Here is a 20585-nt window from a genome sequence, read left to right on the forward strand (position 1 = left end):
CTTTTTTTTTTTTTCCTATTTTTTCTTTTTTGTTTGTTTTGTTTGTTTCATCAAGTACCGTATTTTATCTCTACTCCCTCTGGTAGAAACAGAAGCCACGGTTTTCACCGCTGCTGCCGAGCAACTGCCTGAACACAGCCAGCCCTGAATGCACACGCAGTCAGCTAAAGTCCCTTAGTCCACGCACGTGCTTTATGGCTTTGCAATGCAAGGGGACATCTCGGCGACTGCCGCCCGCAGCAGTCCGCCCAACGCCCGGTCTGCCTGCAGCGACTGCCTGCAGCGACTGCCTGCTACCACGGCCGGGCCCCACGCATGCGCGGCTTCCCCCCCACCTCCCACGCCATGTCATGAAAGCGCCGCCGGGCGGAGCGCAGTGATGGCGACGGCGGTAGTATGCCTTGTACTGATTGCTCTGCAGCTGGTGGGCCCGTGTGGGGTGGCCGGCGCCGCTCTGCCCCTAGTCATCAACACTTGGGCGTTTAGGAAGGCCACAGAGACAGGTGTTCTGGCGGGGGAGGGGGGCTGGGGCAGTGCCGGCCGCTGGGTGCTCGTCTTGCGGAACGGCCACTGGCGTGTTTGGGGGATGCTCGGGGAGCTGGTGGGGGGGTGGGTCGGGTCGGGTCAGGTCGGCAGACGTCTCATTAAAGGGCTGCGGTGTGATACTGGGATCACTCCTGTTAATCACTACTAATAATGGTTTGCCTAGTGCAAGTCTGCCGGCATAAATGTGCATGGTGATTTAAAGGGGCTTATAGGTTGTTTTAGCATAGTTGGGTTGTAAGTAACTCTTTAGGGAAGTCGTGAAATGAGTTATCTATGAAGCTTTGTGTCAGTCACGAGTGAAATACTGACTGGAGAACTGCAAGGCCTTTGTTTTGCAGCTTTTAAAAACCTGTGAAGACTGCTCCCAGCAATGGATGGAGTAGGAATTGGAGCAGTACTCCCCACATTCACTAAAGACACTTATATGCAGAGCTGGGTGCTAGGCTTCGTTACTTTTTCCTTGCTGTTTGTTTGTTTGTTTTGCCCTTGGCCAGTTTTCATGCAATTGCATTCAGTATTGATGAAGGTAGGAAGTTCTGTGCAAATGGGCATAAGAACTTATGGTAAGCGTGACAGAGCACTGGAACAGGCCACCCAAAGGGGTTGCAGAGTCTCCTTCTCTGGCGATATTCAAGATCTGCCTGGATGTCTACCTGTGCAGCCTGGTCTAGGGAGCCTGCTTTGGCAGGGGGTTAGACTAATGATCTCTAGAGGTCCCTTCCAGCCCCTACAATTCTGTGAATGTGTGAGATGGAACATCTGGAGGTGGCTGTGACTGAGTAATGTGTTTCTTCTGCCTGTACTGTGTATGGCAGATGTGGAGCACCAGAGCCAGCAGCAGGAGGAGGAAATAAGATTGCAACCACCAGTAGCAGCAAGCTCAGGCATCCTGGAAATGTTGCCTGAGGTCCAACCTTGTGAAATGCTGCACGTGTACAGAGCCTACAGGCCCAGTTTATTGAAGTTGTGTACAGCTGGCACATCTGTGATGTCTTAAAAAACAGTGCAATCAGCTAGATGGTGAAGAATAGAAGACTGAGAGTTGAACAAGGGAAGGTGTAGACTGCTATTTGTTTGTTCTTACATGGTTACTGATGAGCTTTTAGATCGCTTTTAAATCTTCAGATTTCTATTCTGTAGTTTTGTTTTGGTGAAAGTTTTGCTTAGCCTGCTTCACCCTCCAACTCCCCATAAAAAAAACTTTAAAATAGACACCAGTACAGAGTTTGTTGGTTCTGAATAGAGGCTATTTAATATACAGGAGTTTTTATCATTATTAAATAATATATAAATAACACATAAATATAATTATTAAATAAAAGTAATAAACAATAAATAGTAATTAAACAATACATTAATAACAATACATTCTCAGTCAGGAAAAAAAAAAGCTTTGTTTCTCAGTCAGAAACGCTGATTAGATATTAAAAAACAAAAACAAAACAGTGTTTAGAAAATTAATAATTTATCCTGAATATGTGTTTATATTTTGCCTATATTTAATTTACAAGTAATAGTGATATGAGGTCATTTTTGTTTGTTTGTTTTAAATCCACATATATAGAGCATTTTCATAGTGTCCATCTAGAAAACAGTCTTAAAGCAGTACTGGAGACTATTTTCATTGGTGACCTTGAATTATTTTGTTGATTACAGCATGGAGAACATTACAGTTGGGTGGTTCAGAGCTGGACGCTGTTGAGAAAGGCTGTGGTCAGTGTGAGATTGACCAGTGCGACGGGAGTGTGGGATATGGAGGAAGCCCAGATGAAAGTGGGGAAACAACACTGGATGCAATGATTATGGATGGGTAAGATAGAAGGGGGAAAAAAAAATCTCTGTAATTTTTAACACATTTTAATGTGAAATTTGTCACAGTGGTCTTACTGGTTTAACTATGGGCAAGTTCTTCTTTCACTTAGTGGAAGAACATCCAAGTGTGTCTATTAGGGAATTTTTGCACTTCTGCAATCCAGCTCTTGATAAATAGTTGCGAAGGGAAGAGTTTGTAGCATACTAAGCTTTCCCTTTAGATTAATTCTGTAAGTGTTTCACTTCCATAACCATTGTCTTCTGTACTTTATTTACCGTTTTAGGCTGTCCTGCTTAGAAAGTAATTGCTGCTGTTTGGTTTGGCTATGAATTTGTGTAACAAAGTAGTTACCCTATCGAAAATATTATTCTAGATAAAATAACTGTTACCTGGGCAACATCCCCCAACCTATGCAAGGTTACAATGTATCAATGTACATGTGAATTTCTTCTCCCCTAATGTCATGCCCACCTATTCGTGGTGCAGGACAATTAAAGCAATACGTTAAAGTAACAGATTTTTCAGTTTACACAAAGAAAGATTTTGCCAAATACAAAATACAAATTATGCAACTATTTTTTTTTTTTTTTTTAATAAGTTCTAAATATGTCTTGCTTCCAGCAACACTATGGAAGTTGGGGCAGTTGCAGATCTCAAACATGTGAAAAATGCAATTGGTGTAGCACGAAAGGTCATTGAGCATACTAAGCATACATTATTAGTGGGAGAGTCAGGTAATTATTCCTTTTACTTTTTCTGAGTCTTAACCTCTTTATGTTGTAAAATTGTCATTTGTTAATCTTGAGTGGAGGTATTCTCTGACAAAGAAGTAAATCTTGTTAAATAGTGCTGAAATGTTTATCATTACATGTGTATGAAATAGATTTTAATCCATGATTTCCACATGAAAAGAAAAATATAGCTTTATGATATTTTACCAATTTAACTCCAATTATTAACTTGTAATCCCAAGGTTTAGCTAATAATACTGAGCAGATATAAAAATGATTTCATTCAACATACTGTAGAAACTGAAGCTGCTAGCTGCAAATATTTCATTTAAAATCAGAGAGTGACTGTCTAAAGAATGACAGAAATAAGATGCTACAGTGCCATATTACTATTTTAGTGTATATTGAGCACAAATATTATATTTTTATATATAGGTTTTTATAGTTTAAGAGCAGTTGTGAAGATCTGAATATAGAAAATCACTTTAGGAGGTGTGTTCTTGGGCATCGTAAAGGAGCAAAATTGCAAGCTTGAGGAATAGTTTAGGTTTTAAAGAACAAGCTGCTGCTTTTAGAATAACAATAGCTTCAGAAGAATATATGTTGCAGAAAAGTATTGAATAGTTAATGAAAGGTTACATAGCTCATCACTGAAGATTTTTAAAACATATGGGGCTGCTCCAAAAGAAATGTCTACGCAACTGTTGAAGTTGGGACTTAAAAAGAGATGTTTGAACTTTAAAAATTACTGCTTTGAAGCTGACAAAATACAAGATTCTTGAAGATTTTAATGTGTACAGAATGATAGAGAAATTAATGCAACCCAGCTTTTTCTATTACTCTGCAGAGGAGTAAAGTATGGCAATAGAGCAGGTGATGACTGTTTTGACAGAAGACATGAAAAAAGGGAGATGGATTTGCAGATGCTATTTAATTCAAGCACTTGGCCAGTTAGGTTGCAAGTGGCTTTGGCAAGAGATTTAATAGATAGTGCTGAGAAAAAAAATTAGGTGGTAAAGAGAAGGAATAAATGTTCAGAAAGTTCCATTGCCAATTGCAAGCAAATATCAGAGTACTTTAAAGAAACGGAAGAATTAAATACTGATTTAAATTATATTTTCCAGTTAAATATTTATTTAAATAATTATTTACATAATGAAGTCATGTGGACAAGGCTGTTATGTTCAGTTATACCAACACAGAACTGAGTCTGGTGAGGTAGATTCAGTGCAGAATAATTACAAGTGAGAAAAAAACATAATTTTGGTTATCGTCTGCTGGGAAATTTTCAGTTTTGTCTCAAATAGACTGGAGAGTTTCATAATCACTGTGAGGCTGACCTTTTCTTCTTTTGTTCTTGCAATACTTAGACCAATATCCGAGTGAGAAAGTTCAGACAAGAAAAAATAACAACTCTGCTTCTTGGAATAGAAACAGAGCTTCAGAAGTCATGAAAGGATGATGGACAAACATACATGTGCACGATTTTATTAAAAAAAGTTTTTTTTTTTTTTTAGAATTGTAAACATCAATGTGTTTCATAAGAAGATGCCATTTTTCCATTATTCTATGTGTAAAGAGGCTTTGATAGCATCTGTATTTAAGATTTTGTTTTGTTTTTGTTTTTAAAGCCTCCCTGTTTGCCGTACGCATGGGGTTTCCATATGAAGATCTAACTACCCAAAGATCTCTTTCATTGTATTCAAGGTGGCTTAATCAAAGCTGTCAGCCAAACTACTGGAAGGTACAATGCAGTCACGGTAAAGGGGTGGTATTTGGTAGCCACAGTAATATTACTGCAACATTACCTCTTCCTTTCAGCTTGATGTTGATGTTTTGCTTTTGCACATGTGGAAAATAACTGTTCCATGTAATACACAGAACAAACCTGGATTTATCAAATGCTTCGACTCAGGAGGAGTATATGTATAGATCCTACTTCTTAAATCTTGCAGTTTTGACCTTGCTTGCAAAGAGTTTATGTGTGTTTGTGTGTGTGTGTGTATATATATATATGTACATGTAATATATACACGTATATACGTATATATATATATATACGTATTTATTTAAATCTCTAAATTTGGGCAGAACTTTTTGTGCTAAACAAAGCAGTGAGAGTACTTTCTGATGCATGGATAAGTATCTGGAATGGAATCTTACAGTAGAAGTTAGCTGCCATAAATACAGTGGCTTTATGCAGAACTGTGTCAGATCAGTGCAGCTGTGTGTGTTAAACTTGCCTTTTGTGATGGGCTTACTTTATTTTGGTGTAGCTATTGCAGGTTTGTGTTTTGCATTGTAGTTTTTGTTTCTCGTACCTAAAATGCTGCATTGCTGAGCCATTTTAAACCAATACATATTCTCATTTTTAATTGTGAAAAAAAATCTTCATTTTGCTGAAGAATGAACTTTTTTGACCACTCTGTTAAGCAAAAGAGAATATCTAGTTTCATTAACAGTTTACTTGAAAAACCTTTTCACCTGATAATACGAGAAGTCAGTCTTCATTCTTTAAGCAAACCAAGTGTAGAGCATCAGTACAGCTGCAGAACTGTGTACTAGTTTATATACTAGTTTACTAGTAGATATTGAGTGCAACATTTTCACATTAATCTGTTATAAAGTAAAATTTATTATTCGTGCATATAATTACAGAATGTGGTACCAGATTCTTCAAAATCCTGTGGACCATATAAGCGGCTTGAAAAAGTTTCATTTGAAGAAGAGACCATTTCACAAAGAAACATTCATAATCACGATACTATTGGTAACAGCTTTTTGGTAACTCTGATCCTATTTTTTTCCTCATTCCTCTGTTGATCAACTCATGCTGAGTTTAAAGCAAAGTGTTTGATATAAAAACTGAATTCATAATCTGTCATTCCTGTTTATAGTGATTTCAAGACTGCGTTATTTATTTGTTAGGATCAAGTTCCTAAACATAAGATATATTTTTCCAGTGCACTGGCTGCACAGCCACTTCCTTCCTCTTTTGTTCTCTCTTACTTGTTATTATCTTATGCTTCTCCCTCAGACACTTTAGCACACCAGGCTGGACAAGTATATATGCTTAGAAAACTGATCAAGGCTAATAATAGTTATTTTTATCTTGACTGTAGTTAACTTAGGTCATGTGTCCCATGTAGCTGTCAGACTAACTTAAAAGGCTTTGCAGAAGTGAGAGAAATGAGTAAAAACTTAGACTTGTTGCCAAAGGCAGTTTTTCAAATTGTTCTTAAACGTATAAAATAAAGCATACTTACATTTTTCTTCTATTCTGTTTACAGAATAGGAAAAGTTTACAAATAACTTCAAGAATACAATTTTTCTGTAGTTCAGTACTTCAGCATATTGATAACTTTTAAAAGTCTGTATATTGTGTTTCTATTTGATGGTAAGACATAAAGTGACGATTTAACAAATTGCTCTGCGGTGTGTCTGAGTATGTTTCATACATGTTGAAAATTTTAGGTATGGTTGTGATTGGTAAGAGTGGAACCGTTGTTTCTGGGACATCTACTAATGGCGGCGTCCACAAAATTCCAGGGTTAGTATCTCTAATTTTGCTAAGAAAGCTTGTTTTTCATTTCATTTCCTGTGTTAAGCTTATGTTAAGGTGAAACAGCATGTATTTTAGAGAGTGACATTCATGAAATCATCTTAGTTATTGCAAGGCACTACCATAAATCCAAATGCTCAGAAACAGATACAACATGTGTGAAGAACTATTTGTTTTTCTGGTTGTTTTAATTGCCCATGCAGGCATACAAAAAACTGACGTATTTGTGAAATAAATTTAAGCCAAGTTACTAGAAATGAGTGAGCCTTTTTGAAAGGTGCACATTCTCTAAGTAAATGTGTATAGAATCAGAGCCTCAGGCCTGTATTTTGTCTTTGAGATTTTTTGCCCCAATTAGGAATTGTGTTTTTCTACCAATTCAAACAACTTCTGGATATAGCAAGAGTTACTGAACATAGTAGTTGCCCTAGCTGCTCATTGTTGCACACTGGCTAAACCTTACCACCCCAACTATATTCAGGATGACAACAAAGAGGCATACACTGAAGGTGGACTAAGCCTCAGATTAGTGAAGTTATCACGGGTCTCAGTGGTTTTTATGACAAGACTATTCTGTTCTCCTGTTCTGTTTAATGCTAACCCAGCTGGAGGTGATTAAGTTGACCAAATTAAAGGTGTACTCAAGCCATAACAACTTTCTGATATCAGATCAAGAGCTATTGCATTAGTATAATCTCACTGGTATTAGTAAATTTCAGTTCTCTTTAGTAAAATACTTTTCTTCATTGTTCACTGCAGTCGTGTTGGAGATTCTCCAATAGCTGGAGCAGGATCCTATGCTGATAGCACAGCTGGAGGAGCTGCAGCCACTGGAGATGGTGACACCATGATGCGTTTCTTACCCAGGTTTGTCCTTAGGGCAGACTTCGCTAGCTTTCAGAAGCAAAATGGAAGCTCAGCTAATTGTGTAGTTGACTGAAAGATTGTTTGACTTATTGGTTCTTGAAGTGGGAGAGAAAGGAATGTAAGGGGGAAGAATAGTAGCAAGATCAAGTCATCCTTACAACTTAACACTGAAATTCTGCCTAGCTGAGAGCAGACAGGCAGAGTAATGTGTGTATTACCAACCTGCATGTTCTTTAACAGAACAGATGAGCTTTTTCTCCGAAGTGTTTTGCTATGGGAGAAATAAGTCTTATAAACTGTAGAAAATATGATGATTGACTCTTGGATTGCCAAGGAATGTAGGGAAGTGTCACTGTAAAAAGACTATGTAATATCTAATTTGAAACTGGAAGAGATGGCTTAGTGCTGTCATTGTGGCTGCATAAACTGTAAAATATGTCTGTTTACATCACTAAGTGTTGACAGTCATTCTAGTGGGCCAGTCTCAAAAGGAAAGCTTTATAGTAGCCTAAGCTGAACATAATGAGCACTGATGCTTTATGGAATCTAAAGCAGTGGCCTTCACAGTACTCAAGTACTCCTTCTGAAACTGGCAGTTATGGATGCCTTCTGACAGATGTATATTTTTAAAAGTTGCAGTCCTGAATGAGTGTGAAACTGTTCCAAGTCAGTCTTGAAATAAAAGGCAAAATAATTAACGGAGTTTGTTTTTATTTATTTATATTATTTTAAGGAATCAGGTACTCATAATAAAAATGAAGACACATTCTCACAAGAATAGAATTGATCTATCAGAAAACGAGGAGGTGTCAAATCAAGGGCAAAATTTCTAATAGTTTCTGACTGCTTTTTTTTTTTTTTTTTTTTTTTTTTGAGAAAGTGACATCTTACTTTGTTTTGATTGTTGAGGATACCTCTGTGAAATCTAGCTATATGTTTAGATAGTTACAGTTCAATAACTTGAACAATTCCAATTATTATTAAAAAACAAAGCTAATAGGGAGTCAGAGAATGCAAGGAAAGGTCTCTTCTGAGGCACTTTGATGGCATCTATAGTTAATGCTATCTGTGGATGAGTGTTTGTTAGTGTAACAAGTTGAGGTATTTATTTATGTATCTTCCATCAAGACAAAATTTAGTGCTGTTTGCTTTTGAGTAAATTATGCATTGTCATTTAATCTTCTGCTTCTGAAAGTAAACAGCAATAAAAGGTTGGATTGTCGGTAGGTTTTACCACTGATGACATCTTGGAAATGCAAGTGATCTATCTCAAAGATCTTTGCCTCTGTTGTCATTTGTAGACTGATGCAAAGGAAATTCATCTTGATTATTTTGCATTTAGAATAAGATTTATTATTATTTTTAAAATATTTTCTTACAAAAATTTTGAAGGTAGCTCGGAGTCTTTATCTGAAGATGATACCTTCATATTTATAAAAGTTTTTTTTTCAATTCTGAGTTTTTTCTGAAACTTGCGTCTCCTGGAAAATATTTTTAATGTTTTCTGGAATAAATAAATAGGGGTGAGTTGTGTGTAATTTCATAGGTTGTTTTGGTGGTGTTGTTATTTATTTATTTATTTTTTAACAAATGAGATTGCCTACAGATAGGTCATTTTGAAAACTAGTAATAATTCCTCATGTGAAACTTAGTTATACATTAAAAAATAAAAGCCAGAAACTCTTCAGCTACTTTTTCACAGTTATTAAACTGATCTGTGGCTTAGCCTCTTCTGCTGCAAATGATTAGGTTACCACAGGTTTGGTCTTGCCTTAGAATAGCGGATGGTATAAATGACATCTTAAAATCCCTTTTAGTACTGTTTTTAATAACGCTTTATTGAATAATAATTGCTGATTTGTAGTTTGTTTCCGTAACTCAAAGCACTGTAAATCTCTCAAGGTGATATCTAACCTGAGTTTGGTTAATTGTCTGGATGGGAGGTGTTTTCATTTTATTTTATTTTAATTGCTTCAGCTATCAAGCAGTGGAATATATGAGGATGGGAACAGACCCGACAGTAGCCTGTCAGAAGGTTATTTCCAGGATTCAGAAGCATGTTCCAAAGTTCTTTGGTGCTGTTATATGTGCCAATACAACTGGAAGTTATGGTATGTATCTTGCTCAACAGGCAAATACTGTTGACACTGAATAAGTTACAGATAAGCAAACTTTATGGTAGACTTTAAAACAGAAGTCACTTATTGCTCTTTAAATACTGCAGTGATGTGGCCATTCATAATATCAAAGACTGGTCATCAGGACAACTGTCCTCATGTGAAATTGAGATATTTTAATTTCTCCTCTGCATTTTTATATTTTAGATGTTTACAATATTTATGTGAGACTTCATAAAAATCAATAATATTTACAACCTTTATGTGTTCTCCTAGATTGTGTAAGATTAATTTAAAGGTTTTCTTTTTTTTTTTTTTTTTATAAATATGGCATAAGGCAGGGAGATTGTGTTTCTTAAGCATAGCTTCAAAGCAATCCAAGATCAGTCATTGTGCCAGGCATCTCATTAGCAAACTCTCAGATCAGTAGCAAATATAATTTGCTAATCAACACAGCTTATTTAGTTGGTCTGCTTATTGCCATTCTTTGATCTTTTATTTCGCATAGTTCTGTGTTTAAGAGATTAGAGTTGGAGGAACTCGTTAAATTAATCGGGATTGAAAGAGATATATTTTTTTCCTAACTTATGGTACAGTTTTGAGTTGTATTATACAGTAGCACAGTATTTTTACTTTAAATACTTTCAAGATATCTTGGTTTAAACAGATTCTAAAAAAATAATTATACCATTGTAAAAGAATTAGAAATTGCGTGTTTTTTTGCTAGTGTATTTAGATTACAAAGTACTCTAATCCTAAATTTATCAAGTTATGTATTTTTTCTTCCCTAGGTGCTGCATGTAATAAAATTCCAGGATTCACTCAGTTTCACTTCATGGTTTTTAGCCCTTTGCAAAGTCAGCCTGCTGAACAAGTAGTAGATTGCATTTAATTTCTTTTACTCTTTCGTCTAAACTTAGAGGGGGAAAGTGCTAAGATTCCCAAGTTATCACTTTTTAAAATATTTATTTGATTTTGTTGTTTTGAAATCATATGAACAAGTATAAATATATGTTGATGTGGATGCTTCGCAGTTCTTAATATGTTCTGTTTTCACATTGTGTAGTGTTGTTAAACTTAAGCTGTAGTTTTTTCATCTCCTTTATTTGCCAAATTATTTCTAAATGATTTCAGGGAGGTATTTTAGAGCAAGATTTAAAAAAAATAGATTCAGTGCACTTTCAGGAAAGTGGATAAAACTGCAGAATTATAGTTAGTGCTGGCATATTCACAGTTAGCACGGAAGGATTCTGCTTTATTTAAAAATCAACATTTAAGTGAAATGGCTGAAATTAATGTGTCTCACTACTGAAGTCAGTTAAGTCGGGAATTTAATAGATGTTACCTTACGTCTCAACTACTTTTTGCAAATCTAACAGTCAAACTGTGGTTCTCAATACTGCATGAAGTTATCTATTGTATATTCACTTCCAAGTAATGCCATGTTTCATCCATTTTTTGGGAAGTAGAGATTTGGTCATTGGAAAAAAGACTTTCAAAAAAGGCTCATGAAGTAGACAGGTAATCATACGGCATGTACAGAGATGAAGTTTCTAACAGCTCTTCTGTGTCTGCTTTCTTAACAACTAAATAAACAAAAGTAGTGTATAATAACCACTGTCTAGACATTCACTTTTCCATTTAAAAACAAGTATTTGGCAGAAATATGGAATAAAGGGCAGGAAGGAGAAAGGACTCTGTATCTACACAGGAGATTTATTTTAAGAATGTATAGTTGTTATTCTGAGATTTAGTCCTGGTTTTCCTTTCCCTTGAAAAGAAAATTACATGCAAATGTTAGCAAGCAAGGAAAGAGAATTGAAGAGTAGTGAAGATTTTGAAGTCTCAATTAAAAGATTGAGAAATGACTGAACTTTTTTTGAAAATAGCTGAAAATATCTTTGTATGGAGAGGAAATCCTGTTAGTACACGTTTTCAAGGAATGTTGAAATATTTTAATAGTAAATGGGATGTGAGACTGATTTTTCCACATTGTAAATTAAATTATGAATCTTAATCACAGTGATTTGTCACAAGTGTGCTGTGTGCTTACATTTTCCTATAGCATCTTACCACTGCAAACATGGAGTTACTTACCTAAAGCATGGTAGTTAAAGAAGAAGAAGAAGAAGGAAAAAAACAAAACAAAACAACAAAAAAAAACTGGTTTAATCACTTTCTTTAGCATCTTGGGGATTGTTTTAGGGGTACATGTGATCTGTGTGCAACCATGAGTTTAATAGGAAAAAATTAAAAAAGAAAAAAAAAAGAAAAAAAAAGAAAGGGGGGTGGAAGTCAAGCAAGCAAAATGAGTACACCTTTTCAAAAACACTTGAATTCTTCTTTGTCTTTAATAAAATACTTTAATACAATGTTTTGGTAATAAAAGCACACTTCAATGTATCTTTTTTTAAGTCAGGTTATTTGGTGCTTATGTACTGTGCCTTAGAATGATTCTTACCTTATGTTCCAAGATGTATGTTAAGAGGCTGTAGAAAACATTTAAACTACAGTAGTCATCTTTAATGGTCTGCTGTTGAATTAGGTCAGAAAACTTATTTATTTGGAAGATTCACTTCTGTCACTGCAACTTTAAAGCACCTAATAATACAGAATTCATAATAGGCCACATCAAGCTTTTGTCAAAAGAGCTCTTGTTGTACGTATCTGCAGCTGCATGTGGTGTTTTCTATCTCTCCTACCTACAGCCATTCTGCCATAGCTGCTGTATTTTAAGATGTAGTGAATGAAACAGTATCTGTACCTGTAACTTCAGGCAGTCAAGTACAAATAGATAAGTAAAATCCCAATGATTATTTCTTCAAAGATAATGTTGCAAATGGTGAACATAGCAGTTCAGTTCTGCAGTGAGTGAATCCAGGATTCATTTTTCTGAGAGCTTGAGAACATTGGTGACATGCTTTCTAGTGTGTTTATGTCACTGTGTTAGCTAGCATAAACAGAAGTTATGACTACATGCTGAAAGTGCTCTGTAGAAGTATATTTAAAGTCACTGAGTTAGAGTCCTAACTTTCTGCATAGTCTGCTCATCCACACCTCAGAAAAAAATTACTCATCTCCGTGGGAGATACATATTTAATACATGCAGTTTAATGATGTAAATTGCTTTGTCATGCTGATTTAGTTATAAATGACTGGATTGGCACTTGCAAGTTAGTGACAGGGTTGAATGCCTCATGTCTGTGTTTTTCTTTTTTTTTTTTTTTTTTGTTTTAAGTCTTTGTTTAAAGTTCATTAGCTTCAAGCTAACCTGCTTCTTTCTAATGCTTCCTACCAAATTATCATTTCATTTCTGATGTAATGGGGGAAGGAAACACCTCGGTGATACCGTTACATTTACTCTAGCTCTGATATGGAAGTGATATATGTTAAGCATTGAACTACAAATGTTCTTGCTAGGGGGTCTATTCATTCTTGTACATAAGTTCCATTAAGTTTACAGCAAAACAGCATTGCTAAATAACTACAGAGCAGATGTGACAGAATCTCAGGATTTTATGACCAGTTTCATTGATAGTGTTTGAGCTGCTGAGTCAAGTGGCAAACACTTTTAGATGTTTGTGTATTTAGCAATATTTGCTGTGTTCTTTTCTTTTTTTTTCTTTCTTTTTTTTTTTTTTTTTTTTTTTTTTTTTTCTTCCCAGCCAGCTGGAAGCAATGTAGGTGAATTCACCTGCTGGTACAATACTCTTGATGTGATTAGTTGGTATTTACAGTGACAGGTGCTGATATGTGAAATAAAAGCAATTAGCAGCTTCAGAGTGTGCCAATTGCTGTGAGATTTCCTCTTACTGGTGGTTTTATTCTTTTTTTTTTTTTTTCTTTTCTTTTCTTAGTAGGACAGGGGAATAAGCATTTGAAAGATGTTCATTTTGTTTTTAATTATTCTTTTTCTCAGGTAGAGTTTTACAAAAACAAATGCATTGTAAATATGAAGGCTTTTTACTGTTTAGAAATGATGAGCTCTTGTAACACTGCTGCATATTTTCCAGGCAGAATCCAAATTATGTTTCAGCTGGAATCTCATTTGCTTCCAGATCTTACTTGCTTTGATTTCTTCTATTGTTTAAAACATAAAAAACTGTGAGTTCTGGCACTTGAACATAGTTGCAAAGTTGTGTTGTGTTTTAAATTTATACATTCTTAGCATTTGTCATTTGAAGATCTTAAGGAAGAAGAACTCTATTTTAGCAATACTAATGGTAAAGTTGGTGTATTTGAATATTCTTAGGTACAGATAGAAAGAACCTTCACTTGCCTACTTTTAGAAGATTTAGGCAGACAGAGATTGTTATAAAATCTAACTCTCCAAATGGGAGGAAGGCTTTTGTGAAAGTGACAGCCTAAGTGAGACTTCATGATTATATTTGCAAACTGTATTAACCTTTATAGTATGTGGGGGGTAACCGATCATGGAAAGTCATGCTGTCATGGTGCTCTGACTTTGGCTCTTCTTGTTGTTATGAGATTAAATGTTTAAAATACTTCTTTATTGGGAAGTATTTAAAAGAAATGAAATTATATGTTTACATATACACATTTACAGGTTAAAGTAATATTTCATAGTGTTAAATAACCATAATATTAAATCAGCTTGTAATTGGAAAACAGAAATGGGAAATATAGCTAAGTAGTTTCTCTCATGTAGAGTTTTATAATCTGGATGTTTTATTATTTGGAAGTGTCGGGTATGTTTGCCTTCCTGTTAATTTCCACAGGCTATGTTACTGCATTTGTTTTATTCATAACCTTCACTTAAATTGTTTAATAGGTTCTCTGCTATTGCACAGGACCTTAGTAAAATAGATTCTGCTCAGCTGTGTGCAGTAAATTAGGTTTTTAGTTAAGTTGTTTTCTTTTGTCACCAAAACTGTCCTGTGTGCTTTCCTGCCCAGTGAAAAGACTTTTTGTTTGTAAGTAGAAAACATATTTAGGGTTACCTATTGAACTAATTAGTGACTTAGTGATTTAAATGATGACTATATAAGCTGCGTTTTTGAGCAAATTGAGAGACAGTATCACGTTAGATTGCATGATGGCACTTAGGATTATTCTAAGCTAGGTCGTAAATGCTTGTTCATGAATAGTCAATTTATGGTATATATTATTTACAGAGTACCATGTGACAGGCTATTTGACAATAAAAATGTGTTCTTGTGATTCTTGCTTAACACTGCTCCTGGATATTCACTGTTATGAGAAAAATTCCATGGCAAATTATAATTATCTCTGAGAATGAAGTTTTGATTGGCAAGGTGATGCATAGGAAAGTACAAAGAAACTAAAACTTTCCATAAATTAATATTTGTATCAGCGATGCTCTTTCTGAGAATTAAGAAGTGACATGGAATTTGCCTGTTTTTGTTGCCTAATCAATTCTTAAGTTACGATTTTTTCTTAAGGATTTACAGTAATAGATGAAATACAGCACTGTAGATTAAAAGGGTGAATGTAAAATTTATTGTAAACGTGTTTAATTCATGTACAGTAATTTTTTGTTGTTGTTGTTGTTGTTGTTAATTTGGTTGTTACTGAAGACTAATTTCCATGTTGTGGAGTAGAAAAGGAATTATATTAGAGTAGCTGCAATGCCAACAAACAGTAGATGTTGAAATCCAATTTCTTACTATTCTCATGAACCTGTCAATGTGAAATGACACACAATCTTGCTGCTTGGCCATAATTTTAACAATTTCAGTTACTGCTTAGTCGAAGTGGTAGCTTCATGAAATGAGACTTTGGACAGGTGACATCACTATTGCACAGGCTTAAGGATGCTAACAGCTTTATGTGATGTTTTTTTCCTTCTTGTCTGCTCTCTTTTCTGGTTGTTAGTTTTCTGCCAGTCCTGATTCAGGAGGTGCAGAATGATTCAGGATGTGCACCTGAGCATCCTCATGCCAGATCCAGCAGTCTTAACTTCTCTGGCCTCCATCTGCAGTTTGCACAAAATAGCAGATGCCTGCATCCCTGTCCAATGGTTCTGCTGTGGGGTTCATAATTGCTGACCAAAGAGCAGTAACAAATAACTCTGCAGCAGTTCGGTTACATCTTTTTGGAGGAGTATCTGTCACATCCCCTCAGGTATGTGTAGAATATCATCTTATGCTTCTACGTGCATAGCTACAGTGGTGGTAATGAAATCCAACAAAAGCCATTATACTGCACAGAGTGATCAGCTGGTAAGGTGCTGAAGATAAGGCTAAGTTTTGAGCTTTGTCCAACTTTGATGCTTGATTTCAGTTAGGTCAAGGTTTTGGTGCCTGTGAAGGAGTGATGATACTTCCACCCTCCCAGTATGCATTTATGTAATTGGTTCTGGTTATTTTGCAGTCCAAAAAAATAAGCATCAGCTTGCTTGTCTGCCAGAAAACCTTTTTTTTTAAAAAAAAAAAAAAAAAAAAAAATTTTTTTTAGCCCTTTCTTGGAGTGGGGGTAAACAGGCTGTTTTGTTCATTTGTCACGCAGCTGCTAATACCTACACAAAGCATAATGCAGGAAGAGAAAAAGCATATGCAGTAGGAAACTGAGGAATGCAGTAAGTTTTTCAGCTGGTGACAGTACATTTTCAGATTGGCGAAAGTAACTTCTTCACAGCTTTTCTGCACACTGAATTAAGGTGCCTGTCTTTCAACAGGCTTCGTGATTCAGCCCTCAATCCCACCCTAGCTATTTCTCCCCAGTAAAATTCAGAGAAGTGAGAAATAAGGGTTTCTATCAAGAATTCCCACTTCAGGTAGAGTTCTCATCAACAAGCTGTTGTCATGTTTCTCTTCTGTCTTGTCATATCTTCCTCTTCAGTCTTTTTAAGTTGTTAATTCTTTAATATACATTTTCCACCTTCAAAATGGGTAAGTGCAGAACCTCCGTGCAACAGATTTTTTTAATGCCTTTCTCTTGATTAAAATATGAATTTGATTTCCCCATAAGGTGGTTGTATGACTCAAAATGTGATATTTCAAAGCAACTGAGGTTTCACAATGCTCTTGTGAAAATGTGACCACTGTGAATTCTTGACTATGTAATTGAAAATCACTGTGCTTTATACTCTGTGTAAATACTACCTTGTTTTTGGCTGACTGCTGTATTTGAACTCTTTGGGGGTGGGAGTGGGGGGAGGGTGGGAGCAAGGGGTTTATCACAGGGTTGTTTGGTTAATGAATCATGAAGACGTTTAGACCTGAGATAAGTGCCTGTTTGCTCAGTTGAGCTAGGTCCAATTGCATTCAAAAATAGATCTACAACTCTAATTTGAAAAATCAAGTATCTTTCAGAGTTGAGAATAGAAATTCACCTTGCATAAAGTTTTATAACAGTGATGTAATGTGTCAGTGTGATAATGTAAGTGCTAATGCCAGATAACTATTCCATCATTTGAAATTGCTATTGACTAGCCATGTGGGTGGAACCTTTCCCTTAGTACAATCACAAATTGGATGGAGAATGTATAGGAATCTCAGAGATGGTTCCCAACGTGCTCTTTTGTAAACTAGAGCTGTTATGAGCTCTGTACGTCACTCTCTAGCAATGAGTGGACTTGAGTTCTACTGTGGGTTGGTGGCTCAGCCTGTAGAGCTGCCACAGAAGTGGAAGCTTGAAAGCAGCGTACTGAGGTATGGAGTTTATTTGCTGCCCAGTATCATTCCTGTTCCCAGGAAACAATGCCAACCTCAGTGACAAATTTTTCATCAGTAATTTTGATCAAGAAGCCTAAGTGATCTTTAAATAGAAATTGAAGGTAATCACCTAAGCTATCATTAAAAGGTTCATCTCAATCAGCAGAGCCTGCTAGCTGATTGTCACTTGAAGCCTCGCAATTAACAAAATGACTGGTGTTTTTGACCAAATAGCTGAATGTGGCTTGATTAATAGTGCTGTCTCGAGAATGGCCTTTTTCAGTATTTATTACCATCAGAACTGTCAATCCTGCATACTGTGTTATGTTGAAGAGACTTTGTGATAGATATAGGTGAGTGGTTGTATGTAAAATAGGCTTTAGCTGGCCCTTGGAGATTTAAGTAACAAAGTTCAAGTGCTTGAATTTCTTCATGTGCTTCATTTATTGATATAGTATTAAATCAAAAATAAAGTTAATTCATCTGTGGATTCAAGAGACTTTGAATTTGAAATTAATGGGCACTAGCTAAAGCTGGAGCAGTGAGTAAAGAAAAACTATTATTTGTTTTGATTTGCAGCAGTACCTAATTTATTACATGTGAACGAGCATCACACTTGCTGTGAGCTGGGACTTTCTAAATAATGTTTTGAGTGTACAATTAGTGATCTAACTGCTCTGTTGGTTTCTTTTTTTTTTTTTTTTTTTTTTTTTGCCTCCTTTTGTGTAAGCACATTACAATTTCAGGGTTTTGTGTTTGTTTGTTTGTTTGTTTGTTTTTTAAACCTGCCTGAATTCCACCTTGTCTATTTTACCCCATAAGTGCTTAAAGTTCTGTAGATACTGGCTGCTCGCATAGAATTCCAATTCTGTGTTTCAATATTATAATAATTCCTGTCCTACCATACTATACTACATATGAAACAAGTAATAATTTACAAAAGCTTCAACTATTTATATTCTGTTGTTGCTGTAGTAGCTGCATACCTGAATAGTTTAGGAGCATAGAATTTTTTATCCTTTTTGCACTGCTGTGTAGGAGCAAACAAGGTGTGAAGCTCTGTAGCCTGACTGCAGTGGGATCAGCTCCTACTTGAGTTGCGTAGTATGTATATGCAATTTTCTTTGAAAATCTTTATTTGCTGTGCATAAACTACAAACTAATGGAGTACAAATGAGTTTGTACGTGAAGATGTGATGTTCAAGCTGCTATGCTAAGGCCCACTTTGAGTATTTTTGCAGATAGCCGGAATCAGCCTCGAGTACAGATCTGTCAGCAAAATGTATGCATAGGCCAGTTTTTAATTCAGTTTAGTGTGCGGTTATATTCACTCATAAACTGAGGCTGAACACTATTCAGTCTGAGCTCAGTACAAACTAGAGAGTATTTCCAGCCTTTTCTAAATGGATCTTGAACATATGTTCTGAATATTTAAGTGAAAATTGGACATAGTAAACAACCTTTCAAATATTGAAGGAATAAAAATAAATACTTGCAGGATATTAATATGCTAGATGTTTAACTTGAGCTTTCATCACCAAATGTCAGTACAAGTGTAGCTGACAACAAGTGAAATTGCATAGTGCAGGACACAGGGATGAGTTGAATAGAGTCTTAAATCTTCCAGCAAAGAGATTTTGTTTAGAGAAAAAGAAGGCCTGCAGTTGCTATGAAGTCTGTGAAAGACTTTGCAATGCCTTTTGATTTCATGTGAAAGTAATGAACATTTCATGCACACATTTAGCAGATGAAAGGATGGCATCGTCCACTTCTTTGAACATCCCGTTCTCCCATCAAACTAAAACACTTTTCGTTGTTTTCCATTTCAGAAAAATAAGTGAGAACCAGGGCTACATTTTACACAGATGGGTGGATGCAGATATAAAGTTGTATATAATAGAAAAGGTCTGTATTTGCAGCTGTGACATAGTCATGACTCAAAACTTGAGTACGTATTTTAGGTGCAACTTTATTATTCAGTGAATTAGTAATGTAAGACCATTACTCCAGGTCTCAGTCTATTTGCTGGATTCATTTTGCCATCAAATGGTAGTTGTGCATATATAGGTTAAGAAAAACATATGCCTTTAACAAATAGCTGATAATAAAAGTAGTTTAAATAAGGACACAAAGGGCTGAAGGTAGGAAAAGTGTGTGATTCTAACCTATGTCAACTGGAAAATAAATATTACTTTGAAAGTGAAAGATGTATTCTGCTTAAATTTAAACTGTGATAGTAACTAAATTGCCTGCTGTAAAGCAAAAAATAGGTATGGCATTAGGGTTTTCTAGGTTTAGTCTTCACATCTTGTGATCTCAGTTTGATGCTCTATGAGGATTGCTTTGTCACAGAGCTAGAAAATTGTTCAATACAAACTTCCATTGTGAGTCATGCTGTCACATGTTATAATGCTGATGTGTAAAAAAACTCCAAAAATTGTATTTATGAACAAAATCTTCCAGTAAAGTTAGCTATAGAGTTGCAATTATCTTCTTGTTTGAAATGTATCAAGCCAAAGAAGCTTATGTGAGCCTGTCAGTTTTGACAGCTTCCTGGAGAAACTTGTAACACAGCTTGTTTCTTTGCTATGTACAGATGCAGGAAGTTAAAGTAACAACTCTATGTCAGAATCCCAAAGCCTTTGAAAATGACTACATTTTTAGACCCCTTACAATAGATTTCATGAAGAACAGAAATCAGGAAACTTTTGGGATAGACAGTTCCTTCTTTTGACTATCACTTTATCGCTCTTTTTATCTCCCACAGCTGTTCATATACAACACAACATCCAAAAAGGTAAGCAATATAAGAATCTGAAGTATGTGTATTTATTTCATCATTTGCACTGTAATAGATAAATTGATGTGAAAACAAAACCACAACAGCCTCATTTGTAAAATACTAGGACAAAAGGCAAAATCAGGACTTCTGAACAAACAAGAGATCGTTTCAAGAACCACCTACTGCTTTGAACCCTTGGTTGCTTTTCTTTTGAGGAGGATGTATTTTAAGTTTTATTGCAACTTTATTTATTAAAACCTTTTTTTAATATCAAATATGAGCCACAGCTTGTTAAACAAGCAATGTAATGCTCTCCTTCCCTAAGGAGGAGGAAAAATAGCAGGCTGAGGGGAAAAAATGCATTGGCAGAAGCAGTAAGTTATGCAGAGACAGGTAGTGATCTAGAATTAACTGTCTTTTATTTAGTCTCTTGCTTCACTGGAGTACAAACATCTTAGATTCCTCTATGTGCTGGTTTGATTAGCTTTAGCTGTCCTTGCTGTTTGCCATTTACATTTTCACTGACATGT

The 20585-nt window shown here is 35.6% G+C and overlaps 1 protein-coding gene across 1 annotated transcript; it reads left to right on the forward strand.

Annotated features, from left to right (window-relative positions):
- The first annotated feature begins 335 nt into the window (after positions 1-335).
- On the forward strand, positions 336-10665 carry AGA (aspartylglucosaminidase). Its single transcript, XM_048942075.1, has 9 exons — positions 336-503; positions 2203-2356; positions 2981-3093; positions 4722-4834; positions 5749-5860; positions 6565-6640; positions 7412-7519; positions 9497-9630; positions 10428-10665. Exons 1-9 carry the CDS (start codon positions 380-382, stop codon positions 10526-10528), a joined length of 1035 nt encoding a protein of 344 aa, XP_048798032.1. The 5' UTR covers positions 336-379; the 3' UTR covers positions 10529-10665.
- The last annotated feature ends 9920 nt before the right edge of the window (positions 10666-20585 follow it).

The sequence above is a fragment of the Lagopus muta genome, chromosome 4, assembly GCF_023343835.1.
Source record: "Lagopus muta isolate bLagMut1 chromosome 4, bLagMut1 primary, whole genome shotgun sequence".
In the NCBI taxonomy this organism is placed as follows: Eukaryota; Metazoa; Chordata; class Aves; order Galliformes; family Phasianidae; genus Lagopus; species Lagopus muta.

Excerpts from the sequence above, each read along its gene's own strand:
- AGA (XM_048942075.1), top strand. The coding sequence starts at position 380 with ATGGCGACGGCGGTAGTATGCCTTGTACTGATTGCTCTGCAGCTGGTG. Across the intron at positions 3,094-4,721 it reads ATTATTAGTGGGAGAGTCAG|CCTCCCTGTTTGCCGTACGC; the intron begins GTAATTATTCCT and ends TTGTTTTTAAAG. Across the intron at positions 6,641-7,411 it reads GGCGTCCACAAAATTCCAGG|TCGTGTTGGAGATTCTCCAA; the intron begins GTTAGTATCTCT and ends TGTTCACTGCAG.